Source organism: Xyrauchen texanus, chromosome 48 (assembly GCF_025860055.1).
Source record: "Xyrauchen texanus isolate HMW12.3.18 chromosome 48, RBS_HiC_50CHRs, whole genome shotgun sequence".
In the NCBI taxonomy this organism is placed as follows: Eukaryota; Metazoa; Chordata; class Actinopteri; order Cypriniformes; family Catostomidae; genus Xyrauchen; species Xyrauchen texanus.
The window spans coordinates 20,030,998-20,048,570 of NC_068323.1; the positions used below are offsets into that span (position 1 = coordinate 20,030,998).

General features: G+C 38.7%; 1 protein-coding gene across 3 annotated transcripts in view; it reads right to left on the reverse strand.

Moving 5' to 3' along the window:
• Nucleotides 1–16,571, reverse strand: part of LOC127639432 (sodium- and chloride-dependent taurine transporter-like) — a 37,247-nt gene extending 20,676 nt beyond the window's left edge. The window contains exons 1-6 of one of the 3 annotated variants that reach the window (XM_052121446.1): nucleotides 16,398–16,571; nucleotides 5,621–5,850; nucleotides 5,145–5,279; nucleotides 3,045–3,276; nucleotides 2,512–2,644; nucleotides 1,427–1,561 (exon numbers count right to left, since the gene is read on the reverse strand). In XM_052121446.1, the coding sequence (XP_051977406.1) occupies nucleotides 1,427–1,561; nucleotides 2,512–2,644; nucleotides 3,045–3,276; nucleotides 5,145–5,279; nucleotides 5,621–5,849 (864 nt within the window). In that variant the 5' untranslated portion in view covers nucleotide 5,850; nucleotides 16,398–16,571. Of the gene's footprint in view, nucleotides 1–1,426; nucleotides 1,562–2,511; nucleotides 2,645–3,044; nucleotides 3,277–5,144; nucleotides 5,280–5,620; nucleotides 5,851–10,332; nucleotides 10,353–16,392 lie in introns of those variants that run through there. The other 2 variants (XM_052121445.1, XM_052121444.1) reach the window with 2 other exon arrangements.
• Nucleotides 16,572–17,573: the final 1,002 nt, after the last annotated feature.

Sequence of the window (17,573 nt, forward strand, 5' to 3'; positions counted from 1 at the left end):
GTACGATGCACTGTTGAAGAAATCAACTTGTTGGTCACGACTGTTTCCCAAAACCGTATTGTCACAAATTGGTTGTTCAACCACGTTGGTTAATGATGTCACACATGTGGTGGATTAAAAACTACTTTTAATGAATCTGTTCGAATTAATGATCGAATTAATGCTAGATGTTTTGCTATAAATTACGGACATGTCATCTGAGGACTCTCTCATATTTTTCTCAGTTATTTGCTTTATTTCCAGATTCAATCATAGGCTCGTTCTTATGCACTAGAGCACGTTCACACATCGCACTCTTCAAAAGCGGTTGCTTTAAATCTATTGACAAACTAAAAGACATAAAGGACATTTGTATGTCTTCTAAATAAAAGATACTGATTGTACTGAATGTCATCTTGCTTATTTGGCTCAATATAATAATTTATTAAGCCCACATGTTATAATAACAAGAAACTCTGCTTCTAACCACAGGTCGAGAGCTGTCGTTCCAACCACACAGCTCTGCGATGCTGTTTTGCGAATGTTCGTTGGAGCGATGGTTTCGGAAATACCGACTCGTTGAACTATGATGATAACGACGGAACTTGCTACCATAGTTGGCTAACGATGCTTTTGGGAAGCGCACCCTGGTTAGGCTTAGCAGATGCCGCCAAGGCAAGTTCAAGACAAAGCGCGGCTGTACTGTGATTGGTGGCTCGTTTGACCAGTTACATATTTATCCACTCATAAATAAAAAGGAACAACTGATTTTGAAAATGTAGTAGAGTAAAAAGATATTTGACTTTGAAATGTAGTGGAGTTAAAGTAAAAGTCTCCCCAAATTTAAATACTTCAGTAAAGTACAGATACACAAAAAGCTACTTAAGTACAGTAACGAATTACATTTACTTCGTTACTGTCCACCACTGAACATAGACATCTGTAGACATGAAGTGGCAGCTTCAGCCATTTGCAGCTATGAAAAGTTTGGCGGCTGCAGCAGCCATTTAGGTTTTGGCTGAGCCGGCTAGCCAGCCAATAACTTCATCAGCCAGCCATTATTCTCAAAACAAATGGCTTCGGGCTCTACTCTAGAGCTGTATACAGAATAAAGAGCTAATATAAATAGTTACCAATCCATGTCATGTTTATATTTGTGTAGCATCCGGATTGAGGCCTTCAAGAGCTTTATTTATGTCAACTGTTTAGTACATCAGAAGAGATAAGGCATTCTCTGTAAAATATAACCTTGTCTTATGTTTTTAATAGTAAACTGTACATCCAAAGTTCATTCTGGTTTTAAGTTGCAGAGTGCCACTGATGTACATAACTTTAAGTGCAAACGGAACTTTGTCAGCCATGGAGAAATATCCTCTTTTTGAGTGAACTATCCCTTAACTTGTAATCTTCTCTTTGAGAAAATGTGCAAGCAGCAATGAGATCTTACCTCTGGGTCTCCAAGGCGAGTCAAATTTGGATAAAGATAGAATTTGATGCCCTGAGCTGCCCCAGGAAGAGTGACACCCCGCACAAGTAAGACGATTAGCATGATGAACGGGAACGTTGCTGTAACGTACACAACCTAAGCAGAAAAGACAGTAATGGTCAGGTTCAATTTAATGCTATGGTTGTATGAAAAAAACACAAGTGTGGTTGATGATTTGACCATTTTGAAAAGTAAAGCAGAGCTATTTCACAGGGTTACAGATTTGTCATACTTTCCAACAATCTGAGAAGACATTCTGTCAAACAATTTCCATGGTTAACATGCAATTTAAAGCTTATTTTGACTGACGATTTAATATTGGCTTCAGTCGATTTTCTTTTTTTAATATATAATTTTGCCATATATTCTATTGAACCAGAGGACAACATAAACAGCTAATTATCTGTAAATAGTTTTGAAATTGCATTTTGCAACAACATTTATGGACATTCTCAAGGTTAAAACCACAGTTGCAAAACTTTAATCAAGTTAGAGAAAATTTTACAAAAATCAAAATGCCTTATTGTGATGAGGGCAAAGAGTCTTAAAGTAACCAATACTTGCATTACTATAAAGCAATCCGATATGACAGTGTCTAGGTCTTGGCGTGCACCATGATAAGATTCACTGCATGACCACGGGTAATGTGTACACAAATCAAGAGAAGGTGTCTGCTGATTGACTTTGCAGTCTTTATTGAGGACTACATGGGTGCTAATAACGAGGAATGGCTGTCATGTTTATGTTGTTAGCATTGGCTGAAATCAAATAGCCTAAGTAGTTATAACTCTGATGACGTTGTAAAGACTAATCTAGACCAATATATATCCCTGCTAGCCAGGTTAGTCTTGTTTGCTGGTTTTAGAGAGATTTTTAGAGAGATTTTGGGCAATTGTCTGCAGATCACACTGGCCGACAAGCTAAACCAGCTAAAGACCAGCTAGATCAGGCTAGATTGACCATCTTAAACCAGCTAAGGTCAGCCAATCAGCTTAGGCTTGGGAATAACTCTTAGTTTTCAGCTGCATATAGGTAACCAAACTCACCTTCCCTGTGGACTTCACACCTTTCCAGATGCAGAAAAAGCAGATCACCCACATAGCAAGAAGACAAAGGGCCAAGTCCCATTTAATGTCACCCACATCCTCGATACCATCCGAGATGCTGAGGACATTTCGCCTGTGGTGGAGAGAAAGTGAGAAACGTTGAAGGTCATGAGGTGGTTCACGTAATTGAAGCAACTGCAGATTATGTCATGATGGATCCCAGCTAAAAAACCCAGTTTATACCAGCCTAGGTTGGTTTGCTGGTCTCTCAGCCTAGCCAAACTACTCTTGTTGGTCCACAACACCACAACTTCGTCTTTCAACTAGACTTTGAGAGTTGTGTCTGAATTGCTGGTCTGTTTGCTGATTTTAGAGGGGTTTTGGACACTTGTCAGTTGGTTATGCAGGGAGACCAACTAGCCCATGTAAAACCAGCAGATCAGCAAACAGGCTAAGGCTGGTTTAGGTTGATATTTTTTCAGTAGAGTTAAAAGCCATACAAAATAACCTACAAATACCAACTGAGTACTTACTCCCAGAACTCAGTGACTGGTGAAGTGAAGTTAGTGGCATTCGCAGCCCAGAGTGTTTTGTTCTTGCGGAGGGTGTCCTCCACGCAATTTTCTGTGTTCCATTTGTTGTTGCAGCTTGCCCAAGGAAGCTCTGGTTGAAAGCATTGGAACAGGTAGTACAAGCCCCATGCCAGGATCACAATGTAGTAGACGTTCAGCAGAGAAACGATCACGATGGACGCATAGCCAATGCCTGCAAAAAAGTTAAATACCGATATTGAGCCAATGGCATACAAGACTAACACAGCATGTCGAAGTTGTCAGCATAATAAAAGCAGCTCACAATGAGTTGTCCCTGCTGAAAGAAACTAGGTTTATCTGGTATGCTTGTCTTAGCTAGTCTCCCAGCCTGGTTAGGCTGGTCTGGTTTGCTGGTTTTAGATGGATTTTGGACACTTGTCAGCTGGTCAGGCTGAGAGACCAACTTGGACAGCTTAAGCCAGCTAAGACCAGCAAACAACAAACGCTTTTTGTGTCCCTCTGCGCATTAGGTTTTTTTAGATGCCATGCCAGGAAAAAAACAATATGTAAACTTTGAAAAGCACTTCTCAAGATACCTACATTAGGCTGTATTAAACTTTTTATTACCGTAAGAACGTGTTCGGTCTGAATGGCCCCTTAGGCTGCTGTAATGTGACTTTTTTTTCTTTCACCAGGGGACTAAGAGAAGATAGATAACTGACAAACTTCTGTGAGACGTTTTTATAACCCTCTTCTCCTTGTTGTTTAAACATGGAATAAACTTGTCCAGAGTTGGAGGAAAATGATGTAAGTTCGGAGTCTAAATCATGTAAATCAATGCTGGCCAGTTTGACTGAAAAGCAAAACAGGCCGAGCTGTTGCCTCATTCACTGGCACAAGGGTAAGCATAATTCAGCAGTTTGCACATAATGATTGTACACTGGTAGACTGTTTAAAGTAATGAGTCTGTGGTCAGAAGAAATATTTGTGAGGTTTGACAAGCCCTTTTTTATATAAGAGTATTATGTGATACTTCTGGTGGGAATCTGGTGTTTTTTCAAGCAAGTAGTCATTTAGCAGACACTTTTATCTAAATTGATTTAGCAATCTGGGATTAGGTGCCTTGTTCAAGGACACAACAGTGATGGGCTCATGAGTTGTTCTGTGTTGGGACTGAATCAGCATTATCTACACCACACCACACCACACCACAAGACAAAGCCCAAGAGAAGTTCAGTTATGCAAACTACTGTTCATCAGCACCTGCTCGTGTTAGCCCAAAAATTCACAGCAGCCAATGGTGTGGTACCTGCTTTAGCAAGCCGGTACAGTTTTTTAAATTGGCCAAAGACCAATTCTAATTGTACAGCAGGTTCTAAAACATTATTTTACATCACCCCAATTGACATTGCACTGACAGAACTTCGTCTGAGGCTGAGTTTCATCGCAAAGGGACACTAAGCGTTCAAAGACTGCACATTTTGCCCTACAACAAGAGGAATCTTTTCCAATCACCAAAATTCACCTCAAAGGACAAAAATGTGTCCAAAAGTGTACAGCATGAACCTGCTTTTAGTCTGAAGTAACCCATTTAGTTTAGCATTCAGCTTGTCTCACATGGTACTTTTTTTAATAAGTAATTTCACTGTTTAGTTGTAGTTTGAGAAGAAGCTTTTTTAAGAGAAACTTTAAGAGAAATATTAGAAACACCAACATAACATTTATGTCATTGATACAGTACATCATATCTATGCTTACCCACTCTTAAAATGCACCAGCCACTGAAGCACTCTATGAAAGATTTTCTTAACCCTTAAAAAGTGGATAGTGGGATCCAAGTGATATCAATTTCATATCTTACACCCAACATTTCGAAACCTGTATGCCCTGTACTACTTATCTTCACAAACATCTGGTGGTATGTGACACACCTTACATTTAGCCTCCTTAACAGAAATTTATATTTATTTTGTGCTAAATTACTCACTAGTCCATGTGTGTTAGTTCAGGGATTAAACTGCTTACAGTTTTGTTCTTTTCCGAGAAACATGTTTGGCTCTTTGTTCTCTGGTAAACAAAATGTTTGATCGGTAATCTCACCTGTAAAAATGGGGCAAAGTTTCTCCCAACATGTGATTCCTCCCTCAGAGGTGAACTGGCCAAGCGCCACCTCCAGGAAGAACACAGGCAGACCTCCACCAAACAGGAAGATGAAGTAAGGGATGAGAAAAGCACCTAGATGGAACCGAAGATAAGATTCACTTAATTCTCACAATAATTATATCTTATTAACTTCTGGATTAGTGTTTAACTCTTATGTCTCATTGGAGGTTAGCCAGTTCATTCTTGCTGACTTGCTCACATAATTTTTTCTTACTTCCTGTTGTTGTGAACAAAGTGAGTGTGATGACAGTTATGTGCTAAACCAACATGTAAGTGCTCAGAAAATGTTTATAAGACACAGTAAATGTGTGCAAGTGTGCAAATTCCATTTGATTATTAGTAAAAATAGAAGTATTATTATTACTATGCCACACTAGTGGTCAAAATCCAAACCTATCAACAAGTATACTCACCTCCACCGTTCTTGTAGCAGAGGTACGGGAAACGCCAAACATTGCCTAAACCAACAAAGCCTCCAGCGACTGAGAGAAGAAAGTCAAGCTTGCTAGCCCATTTTTCCCTCTGGGGGTGTTTCCCCTCTGCTTCATCCTCCGGCCTTGTGCCTGGGCTCTTTCCCGGAGATGGTTTCAGAATGTCTTTGTGGAAGTCCTTTAGACACTGGAGTTTCTCCTTCTGGGCCATGCTAATGTAGAGGAGAACAATGGGTCAAAGCTGAACTCTTGACAGAACCCCAAAGGTCTTGTACTGTAAGTGTAGATGTCAAAAAGTTTGTGTGACATTCTAACCGTTTTATAATTTGACCAAACAGAAAAAAGGTCATTAAGGACAGCAGCTTTGCATAATGTGAGAAATCTTCACATCAGAGAATTATTTGATGGTTGAAATAATTTAAGTAAGACATCTCGGTGAGGTTCTAAGACAGGAAGTTGCATACAACACAGCAGACGCACATTCTTACAACTGCAAGCAACTTCCTATAACAAGATCCTATAAAAATACTTTGTACAGTCAACCTTTCTCCGAATGACAAATAGATATACGGTACAAAACCAGTGGTAAAACTTAAATGATTATCAGTGCTTTGTTTTGTTTCTTTCTTGACCATAACTTCACAATGGAAACCACCAAGACATCACACTGGCAATTTGGAACCCGGAAGTAGGGACAAAATTTGTTTTCAAGAACATTTTATATACAATGCAAACAGACGCAACGCAGCAGGAAAAAACTTACATACATGATACCTTGCGACAAAAGTTCTATATATAAAATGTGACTGGATGAAAATGTACAGTAACTAAATTACAACTAATAATTAGAACTTTCGATGGAATAACAACTACGTAAAAATAGCTTTGTATTGGCAACAACTTCACAATGCATTATATACTTCATAATTCATTAAATTGCATTTCAATATCATAATTGGAAAGCAACTATTACAAAAATATTTAGTTCTGCGTTAATTGAGTTGTGGTAGATGAAATAAATGTATGGTATTGATACAAGAATCTAAAGTGTCCGCGCAAAATTGTTACAAGTAGTATCGCAAAATACGATTGTATCCACATTCAGCCGCTTGTATTCGCAATCATATTCTTTCGGTAATTACCCAAAGCTCATGACCACAGGTGAGGGTTGGAAAGAACACCGACTGGTAAATCAAAAGGTTTGCCTTCTAGCTAAGCTCCTTCTTTACCACCATGGTCCAGTACAGCGACCGCATTACTGCAGACACTGCCTGTCAATCTCATGCTCAATCATGAACAAGATCCCAAGATACTTGAACTCCTCCAATTAGTGCAGCTGCTCTCTCCCTAACTGAAGATAGCAATCCACCCTTTTTCGACAGAGAACCATGGCCTCAGACTTGGAGGTGCTGACCCTTATCTCAGCCGCTTCACACTCAGTCACAAACCTCCCAAATGCACGCTGGAGATCACAGTATGATGATGCCAACAAGACCACACATCTGCAAATAGCAGGGATGCAATCCTGAGGCCCTCTAACTAGACACAATCCCCACCTCGGCTGTTGCGTGACGTAAGCTCGTCAGTGAGTTCATGCGAGAATTTGGAAACCTATTTACAACAGAAGAACGAACGTCACGTGAGAGTTCGGCCATTTCAAACAGCACCAGAGCCAAGGACGGAAGCGCAGATTTAAAGTTAATTAATTAATTAATTAATTAATTATCGATTCGCTTCAGAAGACAAATAGAATTCACTTCATTAATCGACTGCCGTCGTGTGGATTACTTTCATGCTGCCTAATTGTGACTTTTGGACCATCAAATTGCTGGCACCTGTGTACTTGCATAAAAAGGACCTGACAGAGCTCTAAAAATCTTAATTTGTGTTCTGCTGAAGAAAGACAGATGGCATTAGGGTAGGTAAATAATGAGATAATTTTAACTAATAATGAGATAATAGATAACTATTTTTTTTAAAGGAGAAGGGACAAGTCAAAATAATTTTTGTTGCGGTAATTAATATTATGCCACAGATGCTTTTGATTGAGCTTAACTTGTGTTAAAAATTACTCTCTTGATTCACTCATTGGGGTTTAGCTTTGTAGCTTGAGAAGTGGCAAGTGTTTATCCTGTCCATGTCCCTTTAATGAACACAGTGTTTACACTCTCAGGATTCTATTCAAGGACAGTTATTAAGTCAGGTTTGGCATCTTCTGTTTCAAAGCATGAGACAGACTTGCCATAGAGCCCTCAAGATGAAATCACACAGAGTAAGATACCGAAGTTGGCTCCAACATCCCTGCCTGCTCCAGACTCCCTTACAGATTGGCAACGGTTGAACAAAATATAGTCCCACTGTGAGTCTGGTTTCTTAAACACAAGTATGATTTTTTCCTGCTCTCTAGGAGATGAAGGAAAAGGGGGAAAATGTCATGGTGCCCTTGTAACTCAATAAATACACATATATTCTGTGTTCTGTTCCTTTAATTTGTATGTTTACTATGGAACAGCCCTTAATAAACATACTAACTTATGAGACTGAAGTGTGGCGCATGCCAAGACTCCAAATATGTTTTTAGCAGTTCTCTGGATGTCAGTTCTACAATGTTCTAATGTGCCCTTTGCTGGTTGTCAGTTTAAAGTTATTAATTCAAACTTACATTTATGCATTTGGTAGATGCATTTATTCAAAGCAACTGCTGCTTTCAGAGGCTGTATATGGAGCATACAATATGTTTCAAACTGTTTGAGACCAGTTTCCTTAAGAAGAACATGCTTTCAAAAATATGTTGGTTAATCCATTAAATGATTAGGCATAAAGGCAGCTGCCTTAGTTTTTGGATGCAGCCATGGTCTAAGCTTTTCCCAAAATTCCTAAACCAAGGACAAAATTATTGATTGCAACTCCTACTGCTTTCAGGCTACATCCACCAAACTTGGGACAGTTCTTCAGACAGTTCTCACTTAGGTTTCTTTCACCCTTGGTTCGATTGCTTGGACTGATTACATCATCAATGTACAAGCTGCAGCTGTTTACCACTGTAACTAGGCAACAACTCCAGAAGACATCAGCTTCAACATGATATTAAAGTATTCACTGCTTTGGATTGTAATAAAAAAGTCTCTGACAAGCCAACATCAAAGTTTGTCTTGAAAAACCAGGTTCACTGTGGGGGCCAGTTCCTCTCTGGTAAACATTGTGAATATGATGCCAATATTAGTTATTTGTGTGCAGTTCAAGTCATGGTTTAAAATGTGTAAACTAAGTGAGTGTTAAGGGCCAGTGTTTAAACAAAGATGTTTTATGCGCTGTAAGATTAATGACTATTGTCTTTGAAGTCCATCCTGGATTAGCTGCAGAAGTTCACATCGATGCATTGTCCTTTGTTAGTTGGCTCACGAAGGCTTTTGTTGGCAATTAAATGATAGTCTATGTATTCCATTTCAAGACTGTAATCCATCAATAGACAAAGGTGATGCAGGCAGAGATCATTGAGGTGCATCACAGTTCAACCAGCAGGTCATTTCAGTGAGGTGTGAGAAAAGGCAGACAAACCCAAAATGAAAGTTCATCTTCAAGTCACATTAGGATTTGGATGTTTTTCTACTATAAATTCACAAGTGATGGACCAGTAAAACACTGTTGCGTTACCAACCAACTAAGTTTCTATTCTATCTTTTCAAATACAGCACGGGAGCATTCTCTCGGTCATTCACACTAGATTCAGCAAATTTAGAGGTCTAAAAAGTTCAACAAATACAGATCATCCCCTTGAGGTAGGTTAAATCTGTGTATTTCCAAGGCTTAGGAGCTCACTACAACTCATACGTGTTCTGTTGCATAACTAGAGCAAAATCCTGACCAGCACTTTTGTATTCCATTCAGAACACTGTGACACAAACTAACCTGGCAGAGATTCAAAGCAAAGAAACTGCTGAGTGACCAAACTAGCAAGTACCTAGTTTAACTAATTCAAATCGCACAGCCGTTTTTTTGCACATGGGTGGACAGCGGTTATCTAGACATACAATTTATGGTATGAAACAAATTGTTAACAGACAAGACAAATACCATTTCAGTAACAATCCACCTTTTGATACAGCATTTCCACAACTTCTGACTAGAGAATATCCAATGATCGATAACCATCGATTTTTCCAAGATTTTTCCATTCGCTCGTGATTACTAGATAAGGATATGTAAAAAAAAATAATTCCATTGGACTCACAAAGAGCCATTTTTAGCCAAAACATAGAATACCTAGACAAATATATATATATATATATATATATATATATATATATATATATATATATATATATATATATATATATACACACACACATTTCGATGAAATTTTCAGGTCTGGAAATGGTAATTTTCTAATTCCATGATATTTTTTTTAGGATTTCCATAACTATAGAAACTCCCACCGTTGAAAGATTCTCGTCCTTTAAATGTGCAAAAGATCTTTTGCCTTGAAGTATCAAATACAAACTTCAACAAATCGTACCTTTACAAATATATTCATAACACTTCCAAGTCAAAGTTGGCCACTTTCTCAGTTTACACACAAACACACCCCCAATGCAAAAAAAATAAAATAAGTTACTATACTAAATAACTACAAGGCAAACATGTATTCCCTTTACATGTCAACATAGTTAATTTATGCCATGTCTTCCACTTACATTTCCTTCATGGCTGAGTCCGATTGTTCTATGCTGTTCTGTCAGTAGACACCATACCTCTGACCGCAGGCTCAGTGTAAGCCGAGGTGACACCACAACCCGCCCACAGACTAAGACAATTAAAAGCCATCAGCAGATTGGTCACAGCTTTGGAGCTGGGGATAACCCGAGCAATGGTAAATTTCCACTCTATGGGAGTATCAACGGTCTTTATGAAACTATTTATCTTTGCATGTGCGCCGTCCACTTGTGGCAACCCAAGCCACAGACGCAACAAACAAGAGCATGTGGATGGCAATCCACACCTCTGATGCGTTTCACTTAAACAGATGATGGCTTGCAGGCTGGCTGTTGTCGTGCCTGCTACTATTAAAATCTTTTCCTATTTAGACATGTGGCTCAAATAAGGAAATTTGACATGGAATACCCAAGTAAAAGGATTCATTTAAAGTACAATTTTATTTGCTACAAACAAGGAACGGCTAGTAATAATTCACCTAAAAATGAAAATTCTGTCATCATTTACGTCAAACGCTCACATGCGTATGTCTGTGCGTTACCTCTATAGCACTCATGTTTTGTGGTGAATACAGCTGTGAACAGTCAAACGAGATTCTTGGTCAAATTGTTCCTCTTGACGGGATATTAATGAAAAAATGTATTGTGTCAATGTAAGCAGATGGGACAAAAACCTGTACCGTCTTAACTTGATACTAATGTTAACACAGCCATTATTGTTTTATGCAGACAGAAGGTAACATGCGCTCCATGGACTTTTTTGTTTACGTTTGCGCCACTTCGCATTTTAGGCCTTGTCAAAAAGAACCTCAACTTTTAACAATGTGTCTCAAGACACCTGTTTATGACTGTTGCGACACATCTCAGCATCACATTTTTAGAGAGCGTGTCAAGACACCTGCTTTTTGTGTCCATGTCCACTGCTTTGAACTGTTTATGTAAACATGCACAACACTGTCGACTTTGACTCTGTCTCTTCATTTGAATTTGCTTCTTTATATTTTCAGCATCACATATTTTAGATGTCATGTCAGGTTAACAAGTCAATTGTTAAAAAGTCATCTCAGACACCTGCTTCTTTAGTGCAAGACTGTTTTCTGTTTGAATGGCTCCTGTTGGAACAGTCAACCATAGATATTTCAAATGTTGGTGTTTTTTTGGGGCAGAGTCAACCAGCTTTGACTAAGCAGAGTGCAGAGTGGTGTTTTATTGGAATTTTTTTTGAAAGCGGTGCACAGTTTTTGACTGACTTACAAATGTGCCTCAATTTCTGGTTAGCTTAGCAAAGACAAGGCCCAGAGAATTTGCATAGGCCAAAATGTGACGAGTGACAAAAGGGTATTGTAAGGCAGGGACTGACTTGTTTCCCTCAGGCTTTGCATTTGCCAGCAAAGTGCTGTTGAATGGACAATGATGATTTGTCCTTGCAAGACCATTTTTGTCCATTTCAGTCCAGGCAATTGATTCCAAAATCTCCAACAAAGAATCCACTTGCTATTTTTAGCCCATTTAACAAGGAGTGCACACATTGAAAAAAGTGGCGTAATGGCAGACTACATTGGGATTATGTCTGCTTTATTCTAAAGCAGCACTAATGATCTTGATTGAAACAGACCTGGTTGAGCATCCAGAGTTTTCCGCAGTGGTACAATAGTGGTAGACCCCCCTTAATTCCAAAACCCGCAACCAATCCATAGAAACATTCTACATTCCAAGAAGCCTCCAAGAAGCCCCTAATTAGAAGTGATTTGTTCTTCCGCATCTATAGGTCAGTGAGTTGTAGTAGTCCTTTTGCACGTCACCTATGGCCTTCGGGGCTTTTGTGAGTCATCAGCTTCATCATATCAGCTGAGAAGCAGCAAATCCAGGACAGCTTCAAAGTCTTGACTACCATGGGAGACTTCAGGTCTGCAGTTTGTATGAAGCACTTGGCTTTATTGCATAACCGTCCCTATTTTAGAACCATGTACATTTCCTGAGAGCTGAAAGCACATAAAATTAATAGCTTTCTGCACTCATTCCACCACATAAAGGGTCCAGAGCATTAGAAGAATCACCCTATAGGGGTACAAAACCAAAACAGTGTAGCAAAAATGCCTGAAACTGAAGTTATAAGCATTGAAGTTGCCTGCAAAGACCACTACAACTTGAACTTGTTTTTGATCTATGACATGCTGCATTGTGTTCTCCTGCTCTGCCAAGCCTTAAGGCCAAAGTGTATTTCGGTTCTCCACGTGCTGCACATTTCGTCATCAGCACAGTATGCACATACTCTCTGTGTGCAGCCTAGTTTTTTTTTTTTACATTTGTTCTATTTGCCTGCCATTGACTGCTCTAAAGAGTACCACAAAGCAGTCTTAAAAAGCATGCTGCCAGAGCCATTCTTAAGGTATGCTGCGATGGGTGCCGAGGGGACCCCCCTCCCTGGAAGGCGATCACTTCCAAAGGGGACCTCGCCATGGACGATATTTTTTCTATTTGCCTGCCATTGACTCTTCTAAAGAGTACCACAAAGCAGTCTTAAAACGCATGCTGCCAGAGCCGTCCTTAGGGTCGTAGAGCCGTCCCTTTCCCACTTGAAATCACTGGATGATAAGATGCTTAAATTTGCATTACAACGTTTTATTTGATTTAATTCTTTTTCGAACTTTCAAACTTTTTCGAAACAAGGAAATTATGGTGTCCCAATAAAAACATCTGATTGATTTGAGTATTCAATATCCCTTCACAAGCTGTAGGAATTGCAAGAAGATGTGCATTTGTTTTATTCCTTTGCCAATTTATTTGTGATGCCAGCCAGTGCGTTGCGACAGTCTCGGTTCAAATGCAAATTTGCTGATGTCCACACCAGTTTGTATCTGTCTAAAAACACATCGATTTTGCTACATGTATGCCTCTCATTTATGCTAGAATGAAACTAGAGCATTTAAAAAACGAAAGTGTGGACGTGCCGTTAGAATACACCCAACTGGTTATGCATCTTACTACAATGAAGTTAGCTATATTCTAAACTATGCAATTAGAAAAAAATTAAATCATGACATCAATGTGAAATGGAATGATTTTGACTAGTTTTAAAGAAAATTTGGTTTGGACACCAATTAATAATCCTAATTTCAGCTAAATTTACAGCCCAGTGGGTTCAAGGTCAGTATGGTATACCAGTTATAAAATATAAATGAGAGATGCAGTAGGTAATGGTAAACTCCTCAAGGTGATAATTCAGAGTTGAGTGCCAGTTTAAGTGAATAACCTAAGACAGCATTTAATAATTCAAGATTATCCACAGTGCATGGCTAGATCTTGTACAAACAACAATGTTACAGATTGACATTTTTCCTACACAATTAATGGGTTATGTTTTTTATTTCGAAACTATTAATTTAGCTCATTCTGAACATTTGACTTAGATTAAAAACAATAAAAACTAAAATTTATGCACACATTGTATATGCAATTTAAGTCTTATGTTGGAGTTTTATGCCATAAGTCAACTCAATCAGCACATTTATCGGTATAATGTGACGGTGAAACAAACGCCAGAGCAGATCACATGTCTCTCATAATTCTCCAGTGTCCACCAAGAACTTTTACCCTTGTGTACTTACAACTTAACAAATGTCATGATTGTTCAAGTGGAATATTTGTCACCCGACCAAACCAACATGCATTTAGTGGCAAGCCAAGGACGACTGATCCAACAAAAAGAAGCTAGAATCTATAATCTGCCAAACAAGTACTCTTTCATGAGCTACCTCACAATATCCACTTTTCCCAATAAATGCATGGAGAATAAAGCCAGTTGTGGCATAGATGTGTGTTTGAATGGAGGTTTATGTGTAAATTATGTGTCATGAATAGAAGTATGGAGACCTGGACAGTTCACATACCGAAAGTTGATCCATGCATATGAAAAAGAAGAAGAGAAAGGCTTAAACAATGAAAAGCTTAAAGGTAAACCGAACCTTTATGTTACAGTCCTGTTTCTCCTTTTGTGGACAGAGTGCAGTTTGTTGATATGTGTTCTTAAGGAAACTGTATTGAATAGAGTTTTAAATTGGTTGGTCACTCTGTGTGAAATTTGGCCCATAAATGAAAACAAACAGATGCATAAGGGAACTAGGTCTAAAAAAGAATTAAAAAAAAAATATAAAAATACTGCAACGCTAGAGTTCGAAGTCTACACGCCTAAATTCTGGGCAGAACAGTTTGTTGGCACTATGAAACAGTAATGCCTTTGTTTGCAGGTCTTTTATTTTTAATGACATCAATATAAAAGTACAAAACACTGATAGCTTACAGCCTCATGTTTGCAATCCTCTTTTATGACACCAAGATATAGACGCCACAGCGAATTACTTTTTTTGTTGTCCGACCAAATCTTTTGGCATCTGTCCTAAATGCATATTGGCTGGTCCTCTTATTAGTGTGTGCTGGGTATGCAAGTTGGCATGTGCACAGGGTCGAAAGGAAAACTATATCCTGTATTATGTTTGTTTGAGCAGGGCAACTGAATGCCATTGAGTTATTTGACTTCAGCATATAGGACTAGATGAAGTAAACCTGCTTTGCCTCTGAATTCCGATATGTAAGCTATTCAAGATACAGCACGTCTTCAATTTATCCATATTAAGTAAAGCCTAGATAGAAATATAATATTGGCTTTGTTCTGTTCATTCTATTAAAAATGGGACTAAGCTCTATGAAATGGATAACTTGTATATTGCACTAAATAGCCTACTCCACTGGGACCCATGGTTCAACTACTGTAAATGGAAAGTCAAACTAGACGATTTTACATAGGACTCGCTATATAGATGGTCTATACCCAAGGATCAAAAGGCATCTTCGGTAGTTGCGTCGCGTCTCACTGCTAATTCAGCGTCTTGGGCGTCGCAATGTCAAGTCAGGGACCGTTCATATCGAACACGTGTTTGCCCTAAAAAGCTAGAGGCATCGTACCGAATAGATCAGAAAGCAGGTGTCTCAAACGCGTTTTTAACAGTCGAAGTTCTTTTTAACTTGACACGGCGTCTAAGAAACGTGGCGCTGCTGCGCGAAACGCTGACAAAAACAGGAAGACGCGGCGCATCGACGTCAGTGTAGCGAATGTTTTTAAAAACAATTGGTAACCAAGGCGGGCGGGCGGGCGGACGAAAATTCGCCGTCTGTGTGAACGGTCCCCTAGATACTCAAAAACCCTGTGCTCGTTTCGTTTCACTCTAACCGTTTTAAACCCCCAAGAACAGGTCCTGTGTCAACCGCTCCCAAAAGACGCATTCGAGACGTCACAAAACCAACATCCTATTACTCCATATTGCAAACTTTTCATTTCGCTATATTGTTGCAGACGGCTATAAATTCACTCCACTGTGCGGCTGGAAAGTCCATCAATAAAGTATTTTGTCGGTAGCACCATACAGAGTATGCAACAGTGTCTATTCAAACACACAGGTTTCATCCAACTGGTGAAACCTGGTGAAACCTGTTGGATGAAATGTCCATATGTAAACCATCGCTGATGTTTTCATCAAGGGCATCTAAGCTGTCTATTCTTAACTCTATGCTGTCAGCACTCCGTTATATTTGCCTGGAGTGGGAGAGGGAGAAACTGAAAAGTACAGAAATACATGCAGCAGATCGCATCTGCTTATAATGGACATAATTCTGGTATGATGCGTAAAAGCTATGTTAAATAAGCGTAGCTCTAAAATAATAAATGAATAAAACATGTAACATAATTCTATAGTCTCAAATGCGCCAAACAGCGAGTATAATACAATTAATATTATTATAGTCCTCCAAATGATAACGGCATAATCGCAAGATATATTAGGTTAAAAAGCTGTTTAACTAGCATACTTCCTGGATGCCTTGTCAAACTCTTAGTACCACCTGACACCCAAAACAAGACATCTTCATTTTCAAATAGCTTAATCTAAGATTTGAAACCCGTAATAAATAAAGAAAAATAAACATTAAAATAAGCTATCATTTTAGTTAAATATAGAGCTCTCCTGATAATGCATTAGGAAATCATACCTTACTGTTTAAATGTTCCTTTAATTCCTTTGAAATGCTCTTGTCCCTTCTGTATTGTGCGGCGGCTGGGTGCTGAATAACATCGGCGGCGGTAAATTTAGTTTATGAGCTTTTTTCTGACCTTTGTCTCTCGACTTGGGTGACCATCATCACAAATGGAAAAACACCGGCCTGCCTCTTCAGCGCGTCGCTTCTTAAAGCGCCAGCTTCCTGCGTTCAGATAAGCGCGCTTGCGGATCGCATCTCTGCAGTGCGCTCATGCGCCTCTAGGTGTGCTCAAGAGCGCCATCAGAGGTTACACGATCTACAATCACTAATGTTGCACTTATATTGCTGAACACAATAGAGGGGCTAGTTGTCACACGGAGAAGGGCTATAGCTCAGTAACTATTAGGTTTTGAGTCAAAAGTCCAAATGCACAAATGCTAGTTTTCTATTAGCAAATAATTATTTTACAAATTATAATTCCAATAGGCTATCATATTTTTTTTAATAGCTGCTGTTGGGTAAACAAGAGGAAACAATTAAAAGACAATAGGATAAATTAAAGGTAGATTTGAATCAAAAGGTTATATTTTGATTTCAGTACAAGAGCATTCTTTTTACAAATGTCTAGCTGGGGCAAGTTGTCAAAAAAGTTTTAACTTTTATATAATTTAATAACTACAGTTTCTGGTGGCCTAAATAATGGTACGATAATTGTTTTATAGTTGAAATATAGATGAAGAGCCATTAAATAGATTTTGTTAGGGAATTTAATAGCAGGTTCCCATTGATAACTTATCTCATATAGTGTGAAAACATGCCCCTCTGGATACAACAGGGCTAAAGGCCCCTCGAGGTAAAAGGCACTTTTGATTTTATTTAATGCCAAAACACATAATAGCAACAAAAGCTGCCACAGCACCTTCCTAAATGCCTGTTTGTCACTATGCACTGCAAAAAGCACCATGAAACTAACTTTCCTGATCCTGATCGTGTGTAATATCTAAAGGTGGATTTTGAGATTTGTATCTAAAATGTAGATGCAAAATGATGTATCTAATGAGAATTTGAGACAAAATACTTCAATCAAAATGATTCAATCAAAGTTTTTCAACACCTGTCCAATAAATAATAATAAAAAAGTCAGGGGCTAAAGGCCCCCCATAAAAAGCAATACAAACAAAAACATTTTTTTT